This window comes from Thermothielavioides terrestris, chromosome 5 (assembly GCF_000226115.1).
Source record: "Thermothielavioides terrestris NRRL 8126 chromosome 5, complete sequence".
In the NCBI taxonomy this organism is placed as follows: domain Eukaryota; kingdom Fungi; phylum Ascomycota; class Sordariomycetes; order Sordariales; family Chaetomiaceae; genus Thermothielavioides; species Thermothielavioides terrestris.
The window spans coordinates 2706324-2733919 of record NC_016461.1 but is presented as its reverse complement, the minus strand read 5'-3'; the positions used below and the strand labels follow the sequence as shown (position 1 = coordinate 2733919).

At 59.8% G+C, this 27596-nt stretch overlaps 9 protein-coding genes across 9 annotated transcripts; 2 read left to right on the top strand and 7 right to left on the bottom strand.

Annotated features, from left to right (window-relative positions):
• Window positions 1–548: 548 nt before the first annotated feature.
• Window positions 549–1892, top strand: THITE_2092065 (uncharacterized protein; the record flags this gene model as incomplete). The annotated part of the gene is made up of 5 exons (XM_003656848.1): window positions 549–679; window positions 766–1027; window positions 1105–1290; window positions 1359–1558; window positions 1622–1892. The coding sequence occupies 5 exons, from the start codon at window positions 549–551 to the stop codon at window positions 1890–1892; spliced, it is 1050 nt and encodes a 349-aa protein (XP_003656896.1).
• Window positions 1893–2058: 166 nt separating this feature from the next.
• Window positions 2059–4699, bottom strand: THITE_122652 (glycoside hydrolase family 3 protein; the record flags this gene model as incomplete). Its single annotated transcript, XM_003656847.1, has 5 exons — window positions 2059–2507; window positions 2706–3720; window positions 3774–4148; window positions 4222–4525; window positions 4566–4699. 5 exons carry the CDS (start codon window positions 4697–4699, stop codon window positions 2059–2061), a joined length of 2277 nt encoding a protein of 758 aa, XP_003656895.1.
• A 1625-nt stretch (window positions 4700–6324) lies between these two features.
• THITE_2122177 (uncharacterized protein) lies at window positions 6325–7812 on the top strand (the record flags this gene model as incomplete). The annotated part of the gene is made up of 1 exon (XM_003656846.1): window positions 6325–7812. A coding segment is annotated over exon 1 (605 nt), but the record flags the coding sequence as incomplete, so codon positions are not given.
• Window positions 7813–9790: 1978 nt separating this feature from the next.
• On the bottom strand, window positions 9791–11281 carry THITE_130791 (uncharacterized protein; the record flags this gene model as incomplete). Its single annotated transcript, XM_003656845.1, has 1 exon — window positions 9791–11281. Exon 1 carries the CDS (start codon window positions 11126–11128, stop codon window positions 9791–9793), a length of 1338 nt encoding a protein of 445 aa, XP_003656893.1. The 5' UTR covers window positions 11129–11281.
• Window positions 11282–14690: 3409 nt separating this feature from the next.
• Window positions 14691–16083, bottom strand: THITE_2122175 (uncharacterized protein). Its single transcript, XM_003656844.1, has 4 exons — window positions 15626–16083; window positions 15453–15548; window positions 15210–15377; window positions 14691–15155 (listed from the first exon to the last, which is right to left on the bottom strand). Exons 1-4 carry the CDS (start codon window positions 15927–15929, stop codon window positions 14884–14886), a joined length of 840 nt encoding a protein of 279 aa, XP_003656892.1. The 5' UTR covers window positions 15930–16083; the 3' UTR covers window positions 14691–14883.
• A 678-nt stretch (window positions 16084–16761) lies between these two features.
• THITE_2122172 (uncharacterized protein) lies at window positions 16762–21058 on the bottom strand. The gene has a single exon (XM_003656843.1). The coding sequence runs from the start codon at window positions 20919–20921 to the stop codon at window positions 16893–16895; it is 4029 nt and encodes a 1342-aa protein (XP_003656891.1). The 5' UTR covers window positions 20922–21058; the 3' UTR covers window positions 16762–16892.
• An 830-nt stretch (window positions 21059–21888) lies between these two features.
• On the bottom strand, window positions 21889–23333 carry THITE_2122170 (60S ribosomal protein L42). Its single transcript, XM_003656842.1, has 3 exons — window positions 22922–23333; window positions 22790–22854; window positions 21889–22268 (listed from the first exon to the last, which is right to left on the bottom strand). Exons 1-3 carry the CDS (start codon window positions 23135–23137, stop codon window positions 22229–22231), a joined length of 321 nt encoding a protein of 106 aa, XP_003656890.1. The 5' UTR covers window positions 23138–23333; the 3' UTR covers window positions 21889–22228.
• Window positions 23334–24320: 987 nt separating this feature from the next.
• Window positions 24321–25507, bottom strand: THITE_2122167 (uncharacterized protein). Its single transcript, XM_003656841.1, has 2 exons — window positions 24976–25507; window positions 24321–24889 (listed from the first exon to the last, which is right to left on the bottom strand). The coding sequence occupies exons 1-2, from the start codon at window positions 25223–25225 to the stop codon at window positions 24705–24707; spliced, it is 435 nt and encodes a 144-aa protein (XP_003656889.1). The 5' UTR covers window positions 25226–25507; the 3' UTR covers window positions 24321–24704.
• THITE_2122165 (uncharacterized protein) lies at window positions 25499–26991 on the bottom strand. The gene is made up of 3 exons (XM_003656840.1): window positions 26363–26991; window positions 25931–26280; window positions 25499–25871 (listed from the first exon to the last, which is right to left on the bottom strand). Exons 1-3 carry the CDS (start codon window positions 26805–26807, stop codon window positions 25815–25817), a joined length of 852 nt encoding a protein of 283 aa, XP_003656888.1. The 5' UTR covers window positions 26808–26991; the 3' UTR covers window positions 25499–25814.
• Between the last annotated feature and the right edge of the window lie 605 nt (window positions 26992–27596).

Here is a 27596-nt window from a genome sequence, read left to right as displayed (position 1 = left end):
AACACCGCTCAGCACCGAGCTCTCGTCTGGGTTCCAGACTCCTAGAAGCCTTGCCACCGAACCCTCTTCTCAACTCGCATCCTCGGCTTGGCCTTGACTAATTGATGAGCGGGGAAAGGAGTTCCGTCGCTCTCCAATGCGTGTGTGGCGCTGGCTCCTCAGCTGCATCACGATGCAGAAGCCCTTGCCTGGCCCAGGCAACCTCAGTCGCGTCTCCGGCCACATCATGTCAGCAACAGACGATTGACTAGCCGACTGGCTGAGTCTTGAACCCCGCAAGCGATTGAAGGGCAGCTCGCGTAACTGGATAAAGCTAAGGCTTTCGGTGATGGTTGCATGGATAAAGGAGGTCGTTGGGCAGTTAGATGGCTGTAGCGCCATGCAGCCGGAGCTAGCTCCGTGCTGTGATTCTGCAGCTTCTGTGTTATCATGGACATTAAGATAAAAGCTTCAACCTTTCTCCTGCAAAGAAGTCCATTTTCTGTGCGCAGTTTCTCCCGCCCGTCCATCCTCCTCTTCAGCCCCTGAGCGCTCTCCCTGCAACCGCCATGGCCACGCAGTCCGGAATCACAATCGACGGGCCTGACAAGCCCTACACCATCGTCAGCAACCTTCCCCGCCCAATCCCGGGCTCAAAGCAAGCCCTGGTCAAGTGCCTGGCCGTGGGCCTCAATCCCGTGTAAGAAGCCATCTCCCGCCCCCGCCACCGCCAACTCAAGAGACTGCAAGACCAACACCGTAATTAATCAATTACCTTCCCTCTAGTGAGCCCCTCCAGCAACACACAGGACTGCTCATCACCGAGTGGCCGGCCGTCATCGGCAGCGACTTCGTCGGCGCCGTGCTCGAGGTCGGCCCGGAGTGCGCCCGGCTGCGGCCCGGCGACACCGTGTACGGCTGCGCGCCGCTCGGGCAGAACAGGTTCGCGCCGTTTCAGGAGACCTTCCTTGTGGAGGAGGGAGTGGTTTTCAAGAAAGGGGATAACATATCGATCGAGGAGGCGGCTACGGTCGGGGCTGGGTTGTTGGTAGGCTCCCCCCCTTCTAGAGGGATGTTGCTATGGGGTGTGGTGTTGTGACATGCTAACTTGCCTTTCTTGACCAGACTGCCGGTCTATGCCTGCTCGCCGGCGCCGGGCTGAAGCTCTCCGATGACGGCACCAGGGCGCCCGAGAAGGACGAGTGGGTTGTCGTGTTCGGCGGAGCAGGAACGGTGGGCCAGTTTGCCGTGCAGATTGCCCATGCGTGCGGGTACAAGGTGCTGGCGTCCTGCTCGCCGTCCAAGGATTCTGTATGTCGTCGTCGTCGGAATCTCCTTGTTGGCCAATGGACGGGAAATACTGACAGGCAGCGGGTAAGATTGCCTTGAAGAGCGGCGCCACAGCTACCTTCAACAACCGAGCGACCGTCGACGACCAGCTGGCCCAGATAAAGAAGGTCACTGGGGGCAACTTTGCCCGCATGATTGATACGACGGCGTACGGCTACGACATCATGGTGAAGGCGCTCGAGACCTGCTCCACGGCTGCGACCAAATATCTGACCTCGGTGGACGATTGGTAGGTTTTACTCACAATATTTGTCCAGCAGCTACGAGGAATGAAGTCCTGACCGAGAACAAGGTCCCCCTTCAACACCCCGTCCGCGATCAACGAGTACCGCGCCTCGCTGGGCCATCTCTGCCGCCTTGACGAGTCGACCGGCGCGCAGGTGACGCAGGACATCGCCGGCTGGATTTCCACCTTCGAGGCGCACCTCGGCACCGGAACGCTGAGACCCATCGAGTACCAACTTTTCGACGGGATCGGCTGGGAGAGTGTCATCAAGGGCATCCAGGAGCTGGAGAGTGGCAAGGCGGCCAAGAAGATCGTCGTGCGGACGCAGGCTGAGTGATGGCCCGAAGAGCAAGGAAAGTGATATTGCTATTAAACAGCAATAATCTGCGGTAGTAATCAACAGCTCCTATTCAGCCAAACCCCCTAGTTGGATCATAACTCTCCTTGCCCCCTCCTCCCCCTTTCTATCCCGCCCACCTACATCACATTGCCAGTCCCCTCCATCACTCCCCCCGAGGCTGCGGAAACTCATCCAACACCACCTCCTCGCCACTAACCACCATCTCCACGACCCCACCCTCGCCCTCCCCCTCCCCATCCTCCCCAACACCGAGCACAAACCCATACCTCCCAGGATACAGCACGCGATTACCCGCCGCATCCACCCGCGCCAAATCCCCGAGCGCAACCTGCACCTGCGCGCGCGCCGTCCGGCCCGGCGCGATCCCGCGCAGCCGCGCGTACGCCACCAGCGTCTTGAGCGGGTGGGGCGGCGGGCCGGCGTCGCGCGTCGTTGCGAACACGAGCCCCACGTAGTCGGACGTGCGCGCGCCCGTGTTGGTCACCTCCACCGTGACCGGGTAGGGCAGCGGGCACAGGTCGCGGTGGGCGAGCTTGCAGGGCGCGAGCAGCGCCGAGGGGGTGAGGGTGAAGTTCTGCGCTGGATTGGGGCCTGGGGTCGGGGACGGGGACGGGGACGGGGTGGGTGGTGTTGAGGTTGTGTTTACGATGTTGCGGGGTTGCGGTGGGGAGGAGGATGGAGAGGCGGTGGCGGTTGAGGAAGAGGAGCTGGCGGAGGAGGAGGAGGAGGAGGTAGATGGTGGGTGTGGGGGCCCGGGTGGAGCGAGGGGCTTCAGGGGGAGGATGAGGCGAGCGGTGAAGTTGGTGTAGTGCAGGCCATAGCCGAAGGGCAGGACGGTCGCGTTCCGCGGGAGCCAGCGGTAGGTGCGGCCCGGGCGGCCACTGGCGGGGTCGGGGCGGAGAGACATGTCGGTCAGGGGCAGCTGCGAGGTGTACGAGGAGGGGTACTGGGTAACGGGCAAGCGGCCGGCCGGCGGGGAGACGCCGGTGATGGCGTTCAGCACGGCCGTGCCGCCGGACTGGCCGGGGTAGCCGGCCCAGAGGATGGCCGAGACGTTGGGGTTGGTGAGCAGGGGCGTGTCGTCGACCTGGTCGCCGAGCTGGATGACGACCAGGGGCTTTCCGAGGCCGGCGAGGGTTTGGATCAGAGTCAGCTGTGCCGGCGGCCAGGCGATAGAGTCGCGGTCCTTGTCCTCGGAGGCCACGCTCTGGTCGAGCCCGCCGAAGTAGAGAATGACGTCGGACTTGTTGGCAGCCGAGAGGGCGTCGGCGGTCCAGGTGTCCCGGGCGGCGCTGGCCGGCGCCACCGGGCCCGAGGCATACTTGTAGGTCAGGTTGAGCTGGCCGGCGGCGTAGACAGGGCTGTGGTAGTACGGCGGGATGCCGCTGTATCCACCAAGCATTGAGCGCGTTCCACTGGCCCAGTGGCCGATCAGTGCGACCGTCTTTCCCTCCAGCTTGATGGGAAGCGTGCCGTCGTTCTTGAGCAGCACCAGGCCGTCGCTTGCGGACTGGAGAGCGAGGGCTTGCGCCTCGGCCGTGTTCACATCCGACCAGCCGATGTCACGGTACGGACTGGCACTGGCCGGGTCGAAGTAGCCGGCCCGGACCAGTCCCTCGTAAAGACGGCGCAGGGCCCGGTCAATGACTTCCTCCGAGAGAAGCTTCTGGTCGTATGCGCCGACGACATCCGTGTAGGGAGGGGAGCCTGCGACCTCACACACCGTGTCCGTGCCAGCGGTGTAAGCTGCAGCGGCGGCCTCTGCGGCCGTCTGGGTGAAGTTGTGCTCATCCGGGAGGAAGTCCTGCGTTTGTCAGTCTGGGACGTCAAGGAGCTCCCGGCCCTCCGGTGTCCCACCTTGATAGCATTGCAGTCACTGGTGATGTAGTTGTTGTCCTCGGTCCACCGCCAGTGCTTCCGGAGGATGTCGTCCATCAGGTACGTGTTCGCACACGCCGGCGTGCCGTTGAGCGAGTTGTACGAGCACATGATGGAGCCGACCTTGGAGTCCCGCGCGCATTGCTGGAACGGCGGCAGATAGTATTCGGACAGATCTTGCAGCGACACGATCGCATCGAACTCGTACCGCGTGATGTTGTGCCACCGCTCTAGGTCGTACGCAGCGTAGTGCTTGCACGTGGCAATCACCTTCTTTATGGACTCCTCTCCTTCTAGTCCCCTCAACAGCGACCGCACATAGCCTTTGATGCGGACAGGGTCTTCGCCTGGCGTCTGGAACGAGATGTGGTCAGCTCGCCGGGGCGTCGCGCACGTTTGGAAATACGGGTGCAATACTCGGCCGTACCTCACTCCCTCTGCCCCATCTGGGGTCCCTCCAGGGGTTGATGTTGGGCGTCCAGAAGTCCAGCCCAGCAGAACCAGCATTGGCAAAGGCGCGGGCCTCGGTGCTGATGACGTCTGCAACCTTCTGCACCAGCTCGTCGTCGAACGCTGCGGACAGGGTGATGGGGTTCGCAAAGGACGTGGCATACGAGAAAGGGCCGCCGCTCCAGTTGAAGGACACTCCGGGAGACGCGGCCACGCCGTGCAGGGCTTCGCTCCACCACTCGTACGGCGGTAGACCCAATCTCGGGGCCCCTTTGCTGGAGCTGTTGGCGTGTTTAGTAGAATGTGGCGGAGAATGAAGACGATCGTGCCATCACATACTCGACAAGATTGGCGAGCTTCTCGGTGATGTTCATGGCCTCGACCAGTGCTGCCGCCCGCTTCGGCGGCGAGGCCGTCGTGTCGCATACGGTATTGTTCGCCAACGGCCCATTCATGCAGTCGGGATACTTGAACCCTAGAGCGCCTTTGGCAGCAAGGGCACTTGCTATGGCCAAGCGGACAGGCGACGGCAGCTTCATGATGGCTGACCTCGTTGATGTCGACGACGGACACGAACCAAGCGGGAAGTGAGCACGGGGACCTGAGCAGCTCAAGAGTCAAGGCATCCTTTTATAGTTATTTAACGCTGTCCCGCCCTGCGTGGTTCTTCTTGACTCGTCTACCACACGTCCGACATTTGTTAGTACCTAATCAATCAATGACACCTTCGCTGATCACTAAAACGATGTCGCGTCCATCTCGTACAACCGGCGGGTAAACGACGCCACCCGTTCACAGTCATCCCTTGCCGTGGTATTTGGTGCCTGGGTTGATATTATCCAAGCACGTCCCCTCACCGGGCCGAGAAATTCACAGGGGAGCAACATTCTTGTGTCCGGCTCCCATTGGGGCGGTAGGGAGTGCGTGGGGACATTCCCGAGGGTCCCGAGTACGAGCCGCGGAGGAGAAAGCGTGCCTGGCCAAATGCCATGTTGATCTATGCGTCAATTGAGCCGATACAGACAATCCCGCCGGAAAGAGGAGCCGTGATCGTCTCCCGAGGTTGCAGCGACATCGTTGCAGACGGCGGCTCTGGTGGGCAAATAACCAGGAATTTGGCACCCGGCAGAACGTGGGTTACTGTGATGTGACGTAACAAGGAGCCCAACTTCCCTCTCCATTGTCTCCACATTCGACGAAGGCTGCTTGAGCAGGTAACTCTGGAGGGCGCCCGCCGACGCCGACACCCAGGGTCATGGGCGTAGGAAGTCTGATTAGAAGAAGACGGCATTCGTAGTTCGCTGGCTCTTGCTGAGACGCAAGTCTTGCACCGACCGATGGCATATTCTCGTCCCTGTATTTAGTCCATGCCGGAACCTACCTATGAAGCACAAAAGGGCCAATTCATTACTGGATACATCTACAGGCCATCGGAATACGAGCTTGAGAAGAATCTCGAAGAGTCGAATATAGGTAGTGATCAAACGGGGACGTCTTCTCCACCCCCTATGCCTTGTTCTAGCGGCCGTCTCAATTCTTCGCCAAGGCAGGTAGCGTCGGCTGCACCTAGACCACACACAGATTGTGCACAAGCCTACCAGGTACCTATCTGATTGTTTCAAGCTATGAGGTGACATTCACAACGCCGGTTTCGTCCGATCCAACCACGCTTGCTCTAACGTCTAGAGACAGGTAAAGCTTTACAAGCCGACAGCATTAACAGATGTTCCCGACAACTCGTATCGTTTACGTGCCTTACTCGTACTGCGAAATGTGGCGTCTGTCAGTTTGTGCGGCTCCCCTTTGGACGTGCCACGATCCTGGAAATGAACCCTCTGTGTGTGGCGCCCTCTCGTTTTTTTTTTTTTTTTTTTTTTTTTTTTTTTTTTTTTTTTTTTTTTTTTTTTTTTTTTTGAATTCGACATAGTTCGCTGCTGTCAAAACCGACGCTGGGTTTCAAATGTACGGACAAAACAAACCCAACCACTCAGCTCACAGCCCCTTTTCGTCTGGTTGGGCTCTGGTTGGGCGTGGCAACGGCCTAAAACACCACTGGTTTCCCCACTAATCCCACAACTGGCTAATTAAACTCACCGGTGAAGAAGGGAAAATTTTCGGGCATCGCGGTCTGGATCCGCTGACTCCTGTCTTGAGCGGACCCGACCGCTCAATCTCACCACTCACCACTCACCGCTCACCACCCATCACTCATCGAGACTTGTCGAGCTTCACACCGAAGATAACAATGGACATCCGATCCGAGCAACCACAGCAGCAACAGAGCGACGCGCTCTCCGAGGGGCGGCGCATCTACCTGGGCAACCTGCTGTACTCGGTCAAGCCGGCCGACATCGAGGACGCGCTGCGGCAGAGCGGATTCGGCGAGACGTTTGAGAAGCTGCACATCTCGATCGACCCCGTGAGCGGCAGGAACCCGGGCTACTGCTTCGTCGAGTTCACCACGCGCGAGGCCGCCGATCGGGCGCTGGACTCGCTGCCAGGCACGCTGCTCTTCAACCGCCCCGTCAAGGTCGGGCCGTGCCACCCGAAGTCCTCGTCCTCGTCGTCGTCTTCCCAGTCTCGCTGGGGCCCGGGCGGCGCCAACCGCGGCGGCGACTATACCCCGACCTTCCAGCGATGGGGCGACTGGAAGGGCGCCGGCGAGGACGGCCAGAACGCACAGTCTCGGCAGCGCGAGTCCGGGGAGGGCCCTTACGCGGCTATGCGCCATCTTGAGGAGAGGAGCCGTCGCGGGGCCGACCGCACACAGCTCTACATCGGCGGCCTGGGGAAGATGATCAACCAGAAGCAGCACGACGCTGAGATGCAAGAGATCCTCGCCGGGTTTGACTAGTATGTTTCTTCACGTTTCCTGTCAACGACCAAGTGGTCGAACGGTCAAAGCGGTTGAGCCTTACACCCCCGCGCCCTTTTTAGTGTCGCCATCAGCAAGCGCATCACGCCGCGTGAGACGACACGGGCACTGCCTGGCAACCACCACTACTGCTTCGTCGACTTCAGCTCGGCGGCCGAGGCCGAGCGCGCCCTGGCCGCGCTGCACGGGCGGCCCTACGAGGGCGGCGGCTCGCTGCGCGTCTCGTTCCCGCGCAGCAAGGGCCCCGCGTTCGAGCAGACGGGGACGAACCACAGCTGGCGGAGCAGCCCGGCGCCGGCCGACGGTGAGCGCGAGCGCGAACGCGAACGCGAACGCGCGGATGGTCAGCCCGCGGCGGCGGGCAGGCGGCAGGAGCGCCAGGACGGGCCGGACGCCCGGCAGGAGCGGCGAGAGCGCAGCGAGAGGCAGAGGGCCATCATGGCGTCGAGCAACTGGCGGTCGGGATCCGCGACGAACTAAGTTCAGTCGACCGGTGCACTGGAAAGGCGGCGAACCCCAATGGCCACGTGGGGTCCCTGGGCGCAGCTTGGACCACAACCAGCCGAAACCTCACATCCTCGGCCTGGGTATGTTGCGGGCCATTGTTAGCTGGAATGCACATTCTTCCGTCTCCAAGCAAAGGCAGGCATCACCCACGTAATTGCGGAGGGCATGTTGATGACGGCATGCTGTAAACCTAGGGTGTGCTGCCTTGCGGGGACGAACTAAGAGGAGCTGCTCCAGCTGTCCATTAGTAGCCGAGCATCTGGGGAGAGTCCGGAGCGAACAGCCCGCCCGCGCTCCAGCTCTTCCTTGTTTGTGGGGAACTTTGGCACGTGTTTCAAACAAGGCTTGCGCGCCCAGACGGGCCGGCCCATGAATCCCACGCGCATGTGATGTCATTCCGGAACACGAGCACTGCTTGGCCGTGTGACCGTTGGGGTGGCCGAGAAACCCCAAGGATTGTGTGAAACAGACCCCTTGCTGAGAGGGGCACAGTTTAGTAATCGACTCTGGACCGCAGGTCTGGACCTCAAAGAGAACATTGATGTACCTGCAAGCCAGCTGCAGGGCGCCGACTGTATACTGCGGGCTCCCGCGTCTGTAACGCATGTCTCGCATGAACTACTCCGTTGTCCCCTTAAGATCAAGCTCGCTGGTTTTCTTTTGTGCTTTTCTCCAGAATATTCCCACACATCGGGCACCTGCTGTACGCCGTATAGCCCCTTATTCGCTGCAGCCCTAGCTCCTGATTGTGAACTGACTGTTGGATATATGCTTGGGCCAGGTGACCTCGGAACTTCTATTCATCCTTTCTTTATGCCTCTCTGCCCCCTCGCCCCCTTGTCATTGCCGAGTCCATCTCAGTTTCGTACACCGGAACGTCATCGCCTTCCATTCGATGATGGCAACCCTCCGTCATGCAGCGGAGCTGACCCTCACATCGTTACCTCCTGTTGGAGATATACTACATATGCCAGCCAGACCCTCGGCGAGGCTCCAACACCTGGAAATTTTGAGATCTTTCCGAGACTGTGGCGGGTTGCTGCCGCGGTTGGCCGCTCGAGGATCGTCCCGCATCGGGATCGTCTCCTCCGCCACGGAGCGGATCAACTGCACTCTTTGCGTCAGAGAATCAATCGGAAACAACAGTTATTTTCTTTTGCTTTCTTTTCAACGTCGTGCTGAGTTGCAAATGCAATCCGGGTTACGCGGGGTGTCGATTGTCCAACCGAATGCTCACTCAATGTCCTTCCCTGACACACCAATGATCCCGCCAGCAGAAAACCACCATGCTGGAGCAGCCCAAGACGCCGGGCAACACCGTCCCTTCCGCCTAGATGAACCGGCTGCCCCCACGAGCAGCGAGCGTCTCGCAACAGCAGAAAGAGGTGCGAGCCCGACGTCGGGACACCGAAGGCCTGTCATGCTGACCCAGTCTCCCCCCAACGCCGGGACCGACCGTCTAGTTCAATACAGCCCGGCCCCGCCCCTGTCGGGCCAACGGGCCCCTTCCCGGCACCACCGATGGTTCGACATAGCGCGTATCCATGTTTCGGACAGGTTGTGAGACCGGCTTCGGTTCACGCCACACCGGCCCATCGCGCAGCAACAACAATAACAATAACAACAACGACAAGACAACGGGCCAACGAGCCAAGATGGACAGCCCACCCCTCGAAGCCAGAAAGCCATACCTTTTCACTTGCCCCAACGCCGCGCCGTGATCCCGTTCCGTCATTACATTATGAAAACAAGCAAAGGCCGAGTCGGTCATCAACCATCCCCGTCACCCCCCCTCCAGCCCTCGGCTGCCAGCTACTTAGCGCCTGGCAGCAAGCCGGCGACGACCCAGCACAAGTGTGCTGAGTCCAGACAGATGCCTCTTCTCTTTGCGCTCTGCCAGTGGGAAAGAGCCCGACAGCACACTAAGGCGAGAGCGAGGGCCGGGTTGAGGGTGAGAAAAGCACAAGCGTGCCACTTCCCACCCCGTTGCTCTCTTCCTCCCACTTCCCTCTCTTACCGATCGATATACCTTACCCCCCCAGCGCCGGCGCAACACACAACGCCTTCTCGGTGCAAACCCATCTCCCACCATCCACCCGCCCGTTATCCTTTCAACACCCCACCTTATCATCTCTCTCCATACTTATTATATTATCCCCTTGCCTCACCCTTCCCCCCCTCCCTCCCTCCCTTCGCAACCACCACCACCACCACTAATGACTGACCCCCTCCACGCCCTCACCGCCGCCCGCTCAAGATACCCGCGGATGAGCGGACAGCCGCACCCCGCGCCGGCGTGCCGCAGCAGCTCGCTCTTGAGCGCGAACACCTCGTCGCGCAGCTGGCCCGCGCGCGCCGCCAGCGCCGCGTGCCGCGCGCTGGCCGCGCGCTCCGCCGCCTCCAGCCGCGCGCTGGCCGCCTGCGTCTTGGCGCGGTACCGGCTTGCTGCCGCGCGGTTGCGGTCGCGGTTGCGGTCGCGGGTGTGCGCGTGGGCGGCGGTGCCGGTGGTGGTGGCGGTGGCCGTGTGGTTGGGGCCGGGGTGGGGGGTTGCCATGGTGGTGCTGGCGGTGGTGTTGGTGCTGGCGCGTCGGGCGCGGGCGCGGGTGCGATGCTTCAATTTGGGTGGTGCGGGCACGTCGCCGTCTTCAGCGTCGTCTTCGTCGGAGTTGTCATCGTCGGAGTTGTTGGCCAGGCTGCTCCCGCTGAGTTGGTAGCACCCAGCGTCGCCGGTCGCGGCGAACGAGGAGCCAGTCGCGCTGTGGGCGGGGGAGGGAAAATGGGAGCCTGGGTCGGAGATTGAGGTCCGTCGTAGCTTGGGCGACGGGAGGTATCGCGGGAGATCGGCGTTGGAGTCTCGCGTCGGTATCGGTGAGCATCCTCTTTTCCTCTTCCCCGGCCTTTCCGCCGCGTCTGCGTGCGGGCGTCTTCGTCTCTTCCTGTTTAAGACAGACTCGTATTCGCCGGCTGACGGCATCCCGCGCTCCGGTATTTGGATCGGTCCGCGGAGCTGCGGCGGCGCATGCGGGAAAAGGTTCGGCGTCGGGTCAACGGCGAGCGGTGGGACAGGGTAGTTCGTCGCGTGGTTAAGCTGCGTGCTTGATCTGCACACGGCAGGGAGTCCGTCGGGCTGGGCCCACGGCACTGCAGCCAACGGAGACAGGTCGGACGACAGACTGTCCATTCCGATGCTGGCGGCTCCCAAGCTCAGCTGCTGGCTCCAGTATTGGTCTGGAGCTATCGTCTGGCGTAGATGTTCGGGGGACGCCGCCGCAATGTGTTGGGGCCATTCAACTGGCATGGTCGTCTGGAGAAACGGCACTACAGAGTCCCGGCCGTCCCCAGCCTCGAACGCCCGACCGGCGAAGAAGGCTGCGGCGGCGTCGGAGTATGGCGGCGGCGGCTGAGGCGGATGCTCGGGAGAAACGAAGTCTTGGGTCTCCATGCTGGCTTCTGCGAACGGGGGCGTTGAGAAGTCGCCGCCGGCAACACACAGATGCGCCATCTTGGGGCCGCCCAGGATATGACTTCGTCCACGACGAGAAGGCCGGAGATCATGCCCGGCCTAATATGTCCCGCGTGGTTCCTTTAAGTCGTTCTGGTTTGTCTTCAAGCTTGCTTGCGGCCGGTGGCTATGGCCAGGTTGCGTCGAGAAGGGAGCAGAGGTCAGGTAAGTGGGGGTGACGATGCGGGAGATGCAGGAGAGGGCTGTCAATGGCCCCCGGAAACTCGCCGTCGGGCATATTAAAAGCTACCTAACTAGTGCGGCAAGATAAGGTCTTAAGTCGCTTCCGAGAGACAGGCATGGTTGGAAAGAGCAGGAATCTCCACACGGCACCCAGCATCTTCTCGAAGCACGCAGCGGCTGATACCTTGCCGGAGCTTACGCAGTAGATGCTACTCTAAGACCGCTTACAGCCAGCCGGTGGCGTGCTGATAAACGCGGCGAACGGTCGATGATAGCTACCTACCTAGACAAGTATGTGATTGCCCACCCGCCTGCTCTGCCCCGTCACTGGGCGCAGCACGATGGTGAGCCGGTGGGTAAGCTCGTGAACGGGACCAAGCCCAGGGCGAACTGTCCATGGGCCGTGGAGGAACTGAAGTTCTGAACTGTCTGGGAGAGGGGGGCGAACCCGACAACGGTTTGCTCGGCCGTTGAGCTAACCTCAGTGGGTGTGATTCGCGCTAGCTCCGGAGTTCAGAGGCCAATCGATGCTGGGCGAGAGACGGCACCACCTAAGGCCAACATTCACTCCCTGGTAGTGTAGTGTCGTTATCCCTGCAGATCCAGCCAACGGTGATTGGCATGCAGAGATCGAGCGTTGCTGATTGGCTTGTTGCCGCCCCCCAAAAGATCTCTTGGCAGGCTGCCCCACCGAAAGCCTACACCAATCCCTCCGCTGAACAGGACCTGGTGGGGATTGAGTCCACCAAAACATCTTCGATTCCCAGAATGCTGCCTAAGGTACACACGGTTGTGCACTACCTAGTGTAGGACTCGTACCTACACTAGAGCGTGAATTGATATCCTGGGTCTGCGGAGGCCCCTCCCTGAGCAGGGTGCGTCAAAGTGTACTGCGTGTCAGCATTAGGTGACGCTAGTGTAACTACGGCGTCGGTTCGTCAGTTTGTGAAGGTCCCAAGTCAACGGCTACCCACGGTCCAATCCTATCCAGATCACCCTTGGCCATTGACCCCCCAGTTCCCCCAGCCTTATTGGGCAATTGGCCTCCCAATTGGCCTGCCATGCGCGGCATCCTTGACAGAAGATCGAGCGAGCTCCAACCAGCTTTCAAGGCGAAAGGAAAGAAAGGATTGACGTCATGGGAGAGCAGAGATTGGGCCGCTACCAAAGATCCATGAGTGGGCCGTTTGGCCCGTTTCGGACTGAAAGCGGCAAATCATCACGGTGATCGCCCCAACGACCCAACGTGCAGGAGCCGCCACCTAGTGGTGAGCCGCTTTTACAGGTACCTACCTACTGTGTGCACAACCATGGTACATAGCGTACGGATTACTGCGTACGGGCATTTCTTGGCAGGAGAGGTGCGCACAGCCAGCTCATTTCTCTTTGTCCGACGAGACGAGGGGACTTTTCCAGGCACCCGGGCTTCTATCATGGAAGTTTTGAAATCCCCCTCGATGATGGGTTCCCTGTCCCGGCCTGCACTAAAGCGGGTCTGGAGAGCCTTCGGTTCGCACGCCGCCTGCGGCTATTTCCTCGGAGAATTCCAAGAAGAAGGGGGGCCCGGCACTCGACAAGTCTCTAAACTCCGGACGAATCTGAGGCAACGCTCCGCGGACCATGGTTCAACAGGTCTGCTCGGCACGGATGTGGCGGGCAGAGCCCAACGACAGTCCACCAGTGGTGTTGGATTCGAGTGGGCCACGGTGATGGGGCGTCGGGCCAGGCCTTTCCAAGGCATCTCCCTGGTTCCCTGCATCGTCAGATACGCAGCCCATGCACGCAATACTGTGTAAAGCGGGGATAACAGGTGGATTCGTCCTGTTCGGTTTCCCAACGACCTATCACATCCTTACCAGTCTATGTTGCGCCAACCGCACTGCCGAGTCGTCGCGAGCATGGCGGAAGAGCCGGGGTTGGTCCATTCTGAGCTGCAGTTCGTCAATATGGACCCATTATCCTCGGGTTTAAAGGGGGGAGGGAGGGGGGAACCTGCTATCGATGCTCTCGCCACCAACCGGCGAGGTAACCGAGATCGGAACATGCGTGCATGTGCATGGGTGTGGGCTGGCCGGCATTCCTTCTCATCGCGTCCGCTCCGCCAGGCGCTGGCTTCACTTGTTGTCTTCACGATAGGATGATCTCGGTTCGAGCTTTTCGATCCCATCTCCCAAAGCTGTCTGATCTGCCTCTTCCCTTCCGCGGTGTCCTGAGGACCTCACCCAAGGATGAACACCTTCCATTGCGGACCGGGCTGCAACGAGTTGGCAACCGCCGCCCCGTCAAGCAGCCCGATGTCTCGCCTCTGCGCGATACCACCATTCCACTCCAGCAAGATGACGAAATAGAGATCCCCGCCCGGAGTAGCATACCACAGTAGGCTCGGCAGCTGCACGAGTCCATCACTCTGGGCAGGAGTTTGAATTCCAACGTAGCTTGCGCCGTAAACTCGGTGGTTCCATTCTTCAATAAGCCTGTCCAACCTGACTTTTCCCACATGGGTTCCCACATGGGTGCCAGGCGGATATTGAACGGGGGTTCGCGTCCGGTAACCCGGATCGTCGGTTGGGTTGCCGTGCAAAAGCGGCTGGTTGGTGGGGGAGTCCCACCACAGCGGTCTCAGCGCCCCAGAACGGCTCCTATACACTAGTACCAGATAATCCATGTGTAGTTCCAGCCATTCGTTCAGGTCATCACACATGTGGCACTACCAGGTCGGGACCACGTTCCCAGCCGGACCAGTAGTAGCTGGGAAAGCCTGATCGCCTCCGCAGCGCTCCGCGTGTGTTGCATTCAAGGAGGAGGAAGACGTCGAAGGCAGCGGTGGGCATCCCCTTGAGGAATTGGCATCTTGCTAGCTCCGAAACTTGCCGGCTGATCCCCTTCAAGACACGAAAGGTATCGCCAGGAAAGGTGAACCCTCGTGCGCTGTAGTTCGTGAGCATGTCGGCGAAGATTCTCAGGGGGGCGGTCCAGAGCTGCATTGGGTCGGGGAAAGCAGAAAACCGGGAGCTCCTTAGGTTCAACTCACCAGTGCTCGAATTCCGCACTCCGAGGCGCGGGGATGCTAGATCTTACATGCTGGATCTGCTTAGATCTGGACCGCACTGATTATGCATGGGCGTGGCGCAGGGCAGGGGCAGGCAGTTCTATGCAGTGTTGTCTTGGCTTGGTGTGGTGGTATTGATGGGACCCCCCTCAGCCGCAGCCCCCGATCCTTCATGACCAAGCAACAGTGCAACCCTTCGCGTGGGACTCCCTTGCCAGCTCGATGATTCGCAGGCCATCCCTGGCCGTCTCGGGCTTGACAAACACCTCTTCCTTGCCGCGAATCGCCGCTACCAACTTCTCATAGTACCCCCGATACCAGCCCGGAAGACTGGGGTACTTGCCGATGTACTTCTTGCTCTTCTCGTCGAACTTCTGGCACGTCGCGTCAAACTCGGTCGTCGTGGTCAGCGTGCCCCATATCTGCTCATCTTCCACGCCCCAGTCTGCGCTGAGTGCTGGCTGTCCTGGCGCCGCGAGGGCCTGGCTTTCTTGAGGGCATGTCCCAAACTAATTACACCATGTCAATACGGTTCCCATGGCGAGATAAGCTGAACCCTTACCTTGAGATAAGTACCCTGCGTGCCGCGGACAAAGTACTTCAGTTGATCCTTCATGTGCGTGACAATGGCGGTCTTGACCGTCACCAGCAGGTTCTTCTGTTTGCCGGAATATTGCAGGATGATGGTAAACGTGTCGTCGATCTCGCTGTCAACGCCCCGGTTTGAGCGCAGAAACGCCGTCACCGACGCGGGACGGCCGAAGAGATACAAGGCCTGGTCCAGCGTGTGTGTACCTGAGCCCACCGGTAAGCTTTATGTTTGAACCGATGTGTTGACGAGTCCCTTACCAAGGCCAAATGTCATCCCCTCGCCCGCGATGTACTCCTTCTGCGTCCATCCCGCAATCCAAGAGGGTTCGGGGTAGTCGTAGTGAAGCTCTGCCTCCAGCACGTCTCCCAAAGCGCCCTGGCTCACGAGATGATGCAGAGTGCGGAAGTCGCTGTCAAATCTGCGGTCTGCGAGCCCGGAAATCAGCAACCCAAAATCAAAGAAAAACAGATTCAATAGAATCACACAGGGGCTAGACTCACTCTGAAAGACGGTCAAAATCCTGCCCTTCTCCTTGGCCAAGGCAATAAGCCTGTCCGCCTCGGCGCTGGTCTCCACAAACGGCTTCTCGACGACCACTGCAACCACCAAACCGCCGTCAGTCCTGTGCAGCATACCCGAGAGAACGACCAGCAAAGAAAAGAAGAGAACGCACCATGCTTCCCCGCCCGCAGCGCCCTCTCCGCGAACTCGCCGTGCGCGCGCGAGGTGAGCACGATGACCAGCTCGATTTGCTCGTCGGCGAAGAACTCGTCCGCGGTCCGGTAGTGCTTGGCCTGCGGGAAGTCGACGGTGCAGTGGCCCCAGCGCGGCGTCTGTTCGTTGCTGCCCGGCGTGGGCGCGGCGGCGCGCTGCAGGAAGGCGTACACCTCGAGCTCCGGGTTCGGCAGGATGTAGGGCAGGTGGAAGCATTTGGTTGCGAAGCCGTAGCCGACGATGCCGACTTTGATGGGGGCCATGGCTGCTAGGAGAGACAGGAGGGTTGAGACTGTAAGTTGATACTGAGTTGAGTGTATTCCGATGCGTGTACTTGGTTGCTTCGTTCTGAGCCTTGGCAAATGCCTGCGTCCAGCGGACTTATATCCTCAGCTCGTAAAAGCGGAGTTGTCTCTGTCCTAAGAGATATCCCGTTTAACCGCGTGTGAAACGATTGGCCAGGAGTATGCAAGATTACCAATGAGCAGGAGACGGCGTCGAGTCATTTGCGGAGCCCTTGGCCGGAGGCCCGGAGCTAACGGACACAACGTCGTGTGAGGACGTGAGAACTCCGACCATCGGGCTGATAACTTCATCCGGAATTGCCCCGGTAAAGCGGGGGAAGCACGGCAGCTCTGATCTTCGCTGCTGCCCTCCGTCACGGGATTACCACGGGGGTGACGGGGGCAAGAGGGCCTTCAAAACCACATCCGAAGATGAACTTCGGAACAGGCGGCTTTGCCAACCTGGCTAGACTGGCTCTATGGTTGTGCCCAGTTGTAGCCTCAGTGAATATCAACAACATGTATATGTCTCAGTATCCTTTGGAACCATTTTCCGGTTCAAGTTGGTCTTGAGAGGAAACTACTTCAAGTGCAGTGCACAGCGATCAGATTTTTCCCTCAACCCTCTGACCTGGCCGGCAAGCCGAGGACAGCAACCCGCAACTATGCTGCTAACCTGAGATAAGGAAACCGCCGCGCCGAAAGGAACAGGTACGATCTATGTCGAGCCTTAGATATTCCCATACCTTCTTTCCCCAGGCCAGAGGACCCAGACCTAATCTATTCGCCGCTCGGGACTGAAAAACAATTCAACTCCTGTGTCCGTCCATCGCAATGCATCGAGATCCACTGAGTAACAGAGAGCCGAGAAACAGGGAAGCCAAAAAGAGAGCTCCATACCAACGATCCGTGTTTCCCGAGTGATACACCCGCAACGACTGATTACGGCGACCTCGCCAGCCCCTGACCGAAATGCGCAGCACCCAAATACTCCCCTCCGTCAACATCACAATCCACCCCCAACCTCCTCCCGCCGTTCCCATCACCCGCCAACACGCCGTAGAAGTACCTCCTCCCCAGCTGCTCCACCCTTTCCGCCCTCTCCTTCCCATCCAGCAGGGAAACGCCCTCGAAGTCGCGGTGCTCCACCACCATGCGGCTGCGCGAGACGTACCACAGCAGGCCGCCGACGCTGCGCGGGTCGACCGGCATGGGCGGGTAGCGCACGGCGAAGGAGGCGGCCAGCACGGCGAGCATGAGGCCGAGGAAGACGCAGCTGAGCACGGCGCACGCGGTCGCCGCCGTCGCCGTCTGCGCCAGGTTGAAGGGCACGTTGGAGAGCAGCACGGGCAGGAACTCGGAGAGGATCGCCGCGAGCGAGACGGCCGCCGGGAAGGGCAGCCGGTGCCGCACCGCGCTGTACAGCCCCGAGAACGGGTTCGTGGAGGGGGTCAGGAGGATCGAGGTGCGCGCTGGCTGGGTCGAGAGCGAGAGCAGGCGGAAGGCCGTCATTGTGCTTACGCCTGGAGTAGGCACACGGTGTGAGTAGAGTGTGCGTAGGTAGGGAGGGAAAAACAGCTGGGGAAGGAGACGGTGCTTACTGAGAAAGAAGATTTGCCAGCAGAAGGCGATGATCACGCCGATAATGGCCGACACAAAGCGCACGCCGAAGGTGTTGGTGTTGAGGAACTGCCAGAGGCGGCCGTTGTCGCGCACGCCGCCGCGGTAGTAGGCGTAGTAGTAGATGACGAAGATCAGCACGGCCAGCTGGAACACCATGAAGGCGATCCGCCAGGGATACCGCAGCGCCATGAACGGCAGCTGCGAAGTCCGACCGTCGCCCCATTTGTCCACGCCAACCTCGTCGCCATCATCTAAAAGCTCCGACTCCGTGTCCCCGCCCGAAGGCACCCCTTCCTCACGCAACCCCCTCCCAGCCTCGTCCATCAACACAATCCCATACTCCTCCCGCCCGTCCGCATTCCGGAAGTAGCCCAGCCCAAACAACTTATCCGCCATAGCACGCCGCATGGCCCTCTCACTGCCCTGGCGGATGCGCACGTGCGGACTGCCAGCCAGGCTAGCCGCGCCCGCGAGATTCCACGGATTCGCGCGCACGCCGGTGACCCACCTGCGCACCAGGACCAAGACGACGAGCAGCACGACCACGACGGCGGCCAGCAGCGCCTCGAGCACGTGCGCGGGCACGGGGCTGACGCCCAGCGCGGGCCCGCACGTCGCCGGGCTCGCCGTGTTGAGGTAGCACACGCCGTGCATCTTGAGCCCGACGGCCTCGGTGGCCAGCGGCACCATCAGCGACGCGCACACCACAACCAGCGTCGTCAGGAACGGCACCGGCCGCCCCCGCAGCAGCGTCACCGCCGGCGCCACGAACGCCATCAGCCCCGTGTACTGCAGCAGCAGCGTGTCCGAGCCCGGCGCGCCGCCGCCGCTGCTACTACCGCCGCTGCGGCTGCTGATGCTGCTCCCGGGCTGGGCTAGGGTCTGGAAGGGTTGGTACAGCTTCGCGTTGAGGTCGATGATCCGCAGCGGGATGACCAGCGCCACGCCGAGGAGCGCCGGCAGGAAGGTGCCGAGGAAGATGTCGGCTTCTGTCCAGCGGAAGACTTTGGTGGATGCGACGACGGTGGGGTCGCCGTTGGAGGTCGTGCTGTTGGTGCCTGCGGAGGGGGTGGAGGTGGAGGTGAAGGTGTGGGTGGATCTTGGGCGCGTTGAGAAGCTGGTGGTTGGGGGCGGGGTGGAGGTTATGAGCATGCTGCTTGAGATGGTGGTTAGGATGGTGGTCGGCGGGATCGTGGTCGTGAATGTGCTGAGGGAGTCTGGTAGGGTGGAGACGAGCGTCAGGGTGATGGGCCCTGTGGCCGTCGGTGTCGTGACCAAGACCTCCGTCGTCAGCGTGCCTCCCACCGTTGCGGTGAAACTTGTCACTGGAAATGTGATGACGCGGGTTATCGGCGTTCCGCTGATGGTTTCCACAACGGTTGTCCGGGATGGAGTAATGGTGATGACGGTTGGGGTGCCGCCGACCTCGGTGGCGATGGTGAAGGACACAGGCTGGAAGGTTGCTCCGCTAAGCGTCGTGACTACCACTTGCGTGACAGGCGTGCCCCCCACGATGTCGACCGCGGTGTAAGTGATGGGCTGCCCGGCTGGGCCCGTGGGCGTGGTGACGATGACTTCTGTGACCAGCGTTCCTCCAGCATCGCTCACCACGGTGTACGTGATCGGCTGAAACGGCGGGCCGGAAGGCGTGGTAACGACAACCTGGGTGACCGGTGTGCCCCCGATTGTGTTGACTATGGTCTGTGTGAATGGTTGACCGGCCACAAGCGTGGTGGCAACGCCCCCGTCCGTCCTGACGACCGTCTGAGGAGGAGGGGTCTCAACGATGGTGCTTGGGACGCCATTCACCGTCGTCACCACAGTCACCGGAGCCGGAGTGCTGACGACAGTCACTGGAGTGCCCCCAACGGTGGTGACCACCTCAGCCGGACTCCCCTGCGACGGTGTGATGACCACAACGTTCGTCACGGTGGTCCCTGCAACGCTGACGACTCCCGTGCTGACCTGCCCGCCGACAACTTCAGTTTGGACCACGTTCGTGGGAACCGCAACAAGAACGGGCCCTTGGGTCTGGACGATTGGAACTGTAGTACCGCCGACCACCTCGATGCCCGTGACCTGCACTGGGCCCTGCGCCTGCGTCAGGACGGACGGTGAGTCTCCTGGCAGTATGGTGCTATAGTACGTGATGGTGACCTCTCCCACGCTGGGAATCACAACACCCGTGATGACGCTGGTGCCCGTAATAGTATCGGTGCCTGTCACCGTCGTCACCCCTTCGAACGTGATTGTTTCCGTCACAGGGAGCGTCGTCACGCTGATCTTGGTCTGCGTCGCGGTCGAAGCAGGCGCGCTGGCTCGGGTTCCGTTGGCTGTGAAGAAAGACTGGAACGTTGTTTCGCTGACGCTCGTCATAGTGGACACTAACGTGGTGGTGAAAGTCGATTCGCTGCTGTATGGGATAGTCTCGATGTTCGGAATCACAGACGTAAAGACGACCGTCGTGAGGGACACGGTGATGTAGCTGGTAAACCTAGAGACTGAGCTCGAGATGGGCACCACCCGCGCACCGCTAGGAAGGCTGGCCGTGGAGGTTGTCGCCACTCGCTGGACCGATGACGACGACGAGATAGTTGCCACGCTCTCAACATCCAAGCGGGTGCTGTCCACCGTCCGTGACGGGGGTACGGAACCTGTTGACGAGAGTTCGGAGGATGTGTCAGTGTCTGCATTACTTGTCAACGGTGGCGTAGATAGCACCGGGCGGTCGGCGCTTGACGGCGCCTGAGCACTAGGTGTTTGCGTCGAAGCGGAAACTGAGGCTGGCGTTGCCGTGGACGGTGTGGACGATTCGGTTCTTGCCGTTGTAACGCTCTGAACCGGCACATTCGCTTCGCTTAGAGCCAGGCTAGTACTGCTGCCCGAGGTCTGCAAGAGAGTCGTGGACACAGCAGTAGTAGTTGACGCAAGTGATACCTCACTGCTCGTCGTAGCCACACTGCTCGCCGTTGGCTCACTGCTCGCCGTCACCCCAACGGTCGACGCAGACGTGTTCGCGACGACGTCGCGAGCAAACAGCAAGGGCTGCGACGCGTTTGGGTGGATGCCGACGAAAACTGCAGTGCTGTCCGAGTCCGGCATCTTCTTCTCGGCGACGACGACCAAGACGATGGCCACGAGCAGGAGTGCTATGACGGTGCTGATGAAGGGCCATCGCAGCGCCGTCGGTTTGTAGTTCGGCGGGCTCCCGGTCCGCCACACGGGAGAGTCCCGGCCCCGGGACGCCTCCCCCACCGGCCGCTCATCGCGGTCTTCCGCCGCCCGGATGCTGAAGTAGTCGTACGCTGCTCGGCTGTCCCGTGGATGGATCAACAGGGGCTGCTGCATCTCTTCTCGCCTGCGCGACTGTGGAGACGGGGTCTCCGGCGTGTGGGTGGAAGATCTGTGGTACTGGCCTGGTGATGTCTCCTCTCGAAGTCGGTTCTTGAGTGCTCTCGGCCCAGTAGCTTGGTCTGCTGCTGTCGTTTCTGGCCGCCAGTCGACACCGCTGAGACTCTATGCCCGCCATCGACACACGCTTCCGTAGTGGCCAGATCGGGAATGTCTGCGAGTTCCATGGGCCTGCAGGACTGGGAACGAAGGGCTCATATTGGGCGAAGGTATGTGCCTTACCGACGGCATGAGTCCTCCAATCCCGATGGGCTGCAGTGCGGCTGACGACCCCGGCGTTTGCCATGGTGCTACTGCCCAGTATTCCGACCTCTCAACAGCGGCTCTATTTCGGCGGCGGCGGTGGCTGCGACGGGGCTGGCCACGCTAGGGAGAGCCAAGCGTCGTGGACACCCCCTGTTGCATCGGGACTGGAAGCCACGGATGGTGGGTGACACGACACGCCACCAGGCAGCCTGAGCCAGTCAAACCGTCGATCCATTCCGTTGCAGCTGCAGCCTTAGACGATGGTGGCTGTCGCAACGGTGTTCGGGTCCGTCAAAACCTTGGTTTGCATATCTCCTTGCCGATGCCCGCCGATGAGGCTCCAGACGCTCTGGATGCCAACTTTTTGCGTTGTCGGGGGCCTGCCACGAAGACCACGATGATCCTGTCCCCCAAGACTCCTTCACCGAGGTCGGCCCCTGGAAACGAAAGAAGCCTTATTCGGCTTGAACCACGGTTAGCATAATGCCGAGTAAGCTAGCGCGGGCCGCCGCGGAGACAACTCCGGGGGGCTCTCCGATTGGTATGACCGGACATCGGAGGGGAACGCGGTGTCCAGCCACGACCGATTTTTTTAGACTCCAACTCATTTGCCAAGGATGTGTCGCACAGAGAACCCGTGAGGATAGCTCAGGTTGGCATTCGGCAACTATGGACGCCGTCCTCCGCACCACAAAACGCCGGCCGAGACAAGCGAGCTTGCAGGTGCCCGTGATCGGGGCGCGTGGGAAGCAGAAGCATTATTCGTGAATAAAAGCGCAGACGAAACGCCCCAAGGATGGTATTGTGCTTGTTGTTCCGCGTCCGAACCACCCATGCCCATGTACATGTCCCTCTATGCCCGATTTCCCCCATGTCAAGATCGAAATCGCTGTTTGGATTCGCACCACATGGCGGGCAGAGCCATGCAGGGTCGGTTTCCGAAAAACCATAGCCATGTCCTCATTTCGTCACCATCGACTTCCCCAACCGCTGGGCGCTTAGAACACGAGGGCAGCACCCTTGGTCTTCTTGTCACCACTGTTTCCATCTGTCAGAACCAGTCCGGCAAGAAACTGTGCGAGCGTAGATGAGGGACCGCCGTGCGACTCGATTGCGTCGGAGTTCGCTGCGTTGTTGGTCTCGGAGCAAGATTGACCCGACTCGCTTCCACCTCGCTCTTTCGGACACCAGAGCAACAGAAATCGGGGTCATCCGGAAGCTGCAGTAACGAGAACATTCCCGAGCCATTCCGCCCAAACCGGGTGTGCCCTTCTAACCAGGCGGTGCTGCACGGACTCGCCGCCTCTTCCCCGTGGAGCTCGTGGAAATGCCCGACTGGAGAGCCATCGCCCCGATAACACTCAGCCTGATCTCATCTAGTCCATCAACTCCGTCATTCCTGTCGCCCTTGGCGTAGAAACTATCGGTCGCGTGTGATCTCAATCGAATGGATGGATGGTTCGCAGGTCGGTCGTCAAATCGAACGTCGCGGCAACGGTCGCTTCGGCGGTCCCTCTCCACACAACAAAAGAATCCTAAGTAGGTAGCGGGAAACTCACCCGAGCTCGAAGTGCTTGCACCGCTTGAGCGGAAGCTGCTTCTTGGTCTTGCACACCGAGCATTCCTGTTCCAACCTGGTTTAGCGATTCTTCCCCTATCCGAGATTCCGGTTCCCAACAGGTGAAGCTCACCAGCCGGAGCACGATCTTCTTAGTGGTCTTCGCCTTCTTGTGGAAGACGGGCTTGGTCTGACCACCGTAACCGGACTGCTTGCGGTCGTAACGGCGCTTGCCCTGCGCGAATGCCGAAGCCTTGCCGGCCTTGTACTGGGTGACCTTGTGCAAGGTGTGCTTGCCGCAGTCGCGGCCCTTGCAGAAAGTTTTTCTGGTCTTCGGAACGTTCACCATTTTGACGGCGCGGTTGGGTCGCAGTTGGTGGTGAAGAAGGTGGTCGTGCGGTGTCGTCGTTCGATCGGTCACTCTCGAGGTTTTTCGCCGGATTTGCCAAATTTCGACCAGGGCTACCGTGCGTGTGGGCGCACGGTCGAAAGAAAACCCGCGCCGTCACAGCGCAAATGGCCCATGGTAGGTGGGGCCGACCCTGGACAGCCCCACCTTACGCTCCAAATTAAACAGCGAACGGCCTCAGAACCTTTCCAAAATTCCCAAACAGGACCAGAAGGTTGGCCACTGCCACGAAACTCAAGTCGGAATTTGCTTGCATGTTTTAATGTAGTCCTGTCACAGACTCGAGTGCATCCTTAGAATCATAGAGCAACCATAGTTCGCGTCATGAATTCCAACTTGGTTGCCCCATGGCCTAACCTTACAAGGAAGTGACAGTAGTAAGTGTGCCTTTGCACGGTGGGTGGTCTAGTACCGACCCAACGAGGCATGTCTCCACAGTGAACGAGTCCTTGCGAGGATGATCCCGAATTTGTAAGTGTGTCTCGAGGCAACATGCGTTGGCACGTACAACATATTCGATACCGATGCGATTACTGGGCTTATGGAGCTTGAGGCAGTACTCAAAGTCTGGATGCTAAGAGTGCCCTTGAGGTCCACCTCATGCCTAACAGTTGTGGAGGAACTGCTCAGGAGGGTATCAGGGAGCTGTTGAGTGGGTGTTTGGCCGGTCATCGATCCTCCTCGTATCGCCCAGTTATGTTTAAATAGGGCCACTCTCTCGCGAATAGCTCTGTGTGCTTCCTCCCTGTGTTCTTGCAAGGAGACCGAGCTTTCCCATTCTGCGCACAGCGGCACAGGTGGCAACAGCGGACCGACTGGAACATCAAGCCCAAGGAATAGAAACAACTCATCGCACGTAAAGAAGTCTCTTCGTCTTTGGCACCACCTTCTTCAACCACGGCCACGTAGGAACTGGGAGGTCTCGCGCAGGCTGTGAAGTCGCTGGCCCCATCACATCTGGCGCGTTTGGCGTGCCAATACCGCAATATCGCCCGTGTTGTGGGATACTGTCAGAACCAGCCCGGCCCAGGGCACCGGGCCGGCCTACCGAGATTAGGATCCACCGGCTTGATGCCCAACTGCCGCCCAAGACTGGGCTCCTGATCAGGAGAACTCTTCTATAATACAACATCCTCAACACTACGATTGATCCTAGTGGTATATATTGCTTACATCTCCGGACCTTGAGCAACTTAGCCGGCAACAAGACGTTTGTCCCGCTCCTCCGGCATACACATCCAACTTCGCTGCCCGCGTCATCCGCTTCGGAATCAAAAGTCCAAGCCTAGCATATCGTCTCGACCTTCACCAGCGTCGCACACGCAATCCGGGCAGCGCTAGCATCATGGAACACGATGGAGCGGTTGCCGATATAACCGAGCTGGATCTTATTCAGGGCCGTGTACGGGTCATTGAACCTGTAACGGAGATGCAGGGCTCGATCAGCAAAACATATCGTGCCCTTCGTCACCGCCCTCGGCTCCGGGGTAATCAGGTCCGCGTCCACTTACTCCTTCATGACGACGGGGCCCGGCACGGTGCCGTACTTCCCCGACAGGTCGCCCACCTCGCAGGTCTGGGGCTTGGAGCTGTCGCACGGCGGCGTGTCCCCGCGCTCGTACGAGTCGAGGTGGCCGCCTGTCTCGGTGCAGTTGCCGCTCTCCGGCACGGGATGCAGGTGGATGTGGTATTCTGGTCAGGAGTGTCAGGGCACTGCACTGCTGCAGTGGGTGTCCAGCCGGCATGTGTGGGGGAGAGAGAGAGAATTGTGATCGTACTGTATGGCCCTTTGTCCACCGCCAGTCCCTGCACATCGATGGTGTAGTTGATGCCGACCGTGGCAGCTACCGCGGTGACTCTGCCCTTGACGGTCGAGTCGAAGGTGGCGACCCACGTCTCCCCGATGACGGGGTTGTTTCGCACCGGCTTCGCATCTCCCAGCTTGCCTGTCACGGTGGTCGCGTTGGAGCCCTGGGTGGCTCCAAGCGTGGCGGCACCGAGGAGGGCGATGATGGAGAAGACGTGCATGGTTCAAGATTCCTTTGAGGAAATGAAGTTTTCGCGGTTCGTGACGTCCTCCAGCCGCCGATTTGTCGGGAGAGAGATCGAATTCAAGGGGTAGCGTGGCCAAGGAGACACAGTGTGGCTGCCGCGCTTTATGTAGGAAGGCTCGCTCACCCCTTGCTCTTGTCCGCAGCTCACCATGCGCACGCTTTCGCGGTCAGTAATATCGACGTGGAGAGCCCGAGACGCGACTCCGGGCCCTTGCGTTGAATCGCCGCTGCCTCCTTTCCCGGCTGTATGGTTAAGTTGTGCCAAGCAGGGGTAGGTGGGCGTTCCGGGCGAATAAACGGCAGTCGAGCTCGCTAACAGGCTTTCTTCATCTACCACTGAGTGAACGTACTATATCTTGACTGACGGACTCCCGAGGGGAAGGGGCGAGCTCTGCTCTGCGCTCAGTGGACGTGCAGAGTCCGGCGCGATGCCGAGGGCTGCAGTACTAGGAAGTCGATATTCTCCCCGCATGCTCCGAGATAACATTCTTTGCCCGCTTTGGTCGGAGAGGCTGTACCGCAGGTGGTGAGGGTAGCCCCGTCTTCCTACCCCCAACATTTATTTACTTGCTCCGTCGCGCCAGTTCGTCGAGACCAGTCCTGATCTGCACGGCACTGTCCTACATTGGGCGTATTAGCCAACACACTTTCATAGGCGCCGACAGGATTTCCGACCTACCACCACCCACGACGGAAGATACGACACCATAAACTTTGCCAGCCCCGCAACGGCGCCGTACCAGAACTTGCCCGTCTTTCCTTTCACGATCTCCGATACCACGCGCTTCGCGTAGTCGGCAGCTTCCATCCTCGGCGCCCCTTCCTGGCCGCGGGCTCGGTCCCGGATGGTCGCCTCGATAGGCAGGTACAGCGAGGCCTCCGGCAGCTTCCAGTCGTCGAAATGGCTCTGGCCCTTTGTCTTGATCGCCCCCGTCACCACCGAAAGCACCTTGACATGGAATGGTGCCAGCTCGAGGCGCATTGTCTCGGCGATGATCTCGGCGGAGCGCTTGGACGCCGCATATACCCCTGGCGCGGGCGAGTCAGTCCCGGCTAGCATACTGCAAGCTAGCACATCTCCAGCCAAAGCTCTGAAGCCGGGAGAACAAACCTTGGTAAGGAACGTTGAGATATCCGGACAAGGATGTGATGAAGACGACCGTCCCGCGAGCTTTGATGAGCAGGGGGGCGAAAGCTTGAGTAACTGCGAGATGGCCCCAGACGTTGGTTTCGAACAATGCCTTGCCAGCCTCGATGTCCTGGTCGAGAAGCGGCATAAAGTGATTTTGTGCAGCACAGTTGACGAGGTAGGTCAGCGTCCCGCCGGTTTCCTTGCTCACGGCGTCGGCGGCGGCCCGAATGTCCGCGGAGTTTGTAATGTCGAGCTGAAGCAGCTTGACATTAGGCAAGCTCTCGAGCTTGGACATGGTGGTGAGCGTGCGCGACGTCGCAAAGACTCGGTAGCCTCGAGATTGGAACTCGATGGCCAGCGCGGAGCCAGCCCCGCCATCGCTGCAACCGGTGATCAGGACGGTGCCCTTTGATTCCAAGGCCATGCTGGCAAGGCCGACAACCCGAGAGAACAGAATATCTGGGCAGGTGCGTGATGTGACTATGTATGGTATGGTGGTAGAAATCAAGCAGGTGTTGTGCCAGAAGTCGAGTTGGAAATATATTGGTTCCAGAGTCTGGAAGCTTTGAGAAAACCAGGGTGCCGTTACGCATCAGTTGACCAGGGACATGGACAAGGATTCGCCTCAGGAGGAGCAACAGGATTGGGCGGGCACACGCTTGCTGGAGCGCCAACTGGCATATGCCACCAAGCCGGACTCAACTAAGATAAACGACTGCGTCAAGCTTGCATTCAACCACGAGGACGTGAACAGCATTATCACTTTGCATTCTGGGCACCTCTGGCACGGCATATTGCAGTCAATCTACTGTGTGCGCCTAGCTTTCTCACAGGCGATCTAGCATGGTTTAAACACTGTTCGACTCTTTTGAGGATGGCGTGACTGATTCGGTCGCTAAGGGTGCGCTGTCTGGAGATGCCAGCTGTCCTGGATGGCCATGGCCGATTTACAATTGCAGGCAGGCCTTCATTTACGTACTTGGGGCAGTTGGGTACCTAGCTTGCTGTTGGGAGGTAACATCGCGCCTATCGATCCCACTGTATCCACCATTTCCATGCTGGAGAACCGAGGAAAACCTCACCTGCGTCTTCTGTCGAGCAAGGGATGTCTTCATTGGATCACTGCCAGTTATGGCTCTTCCAACAACGTATTTGATTCTCACCCAGCAGACATTTCCTCCTCCCCCATCCGAACCCTCCCATTACAGTGATC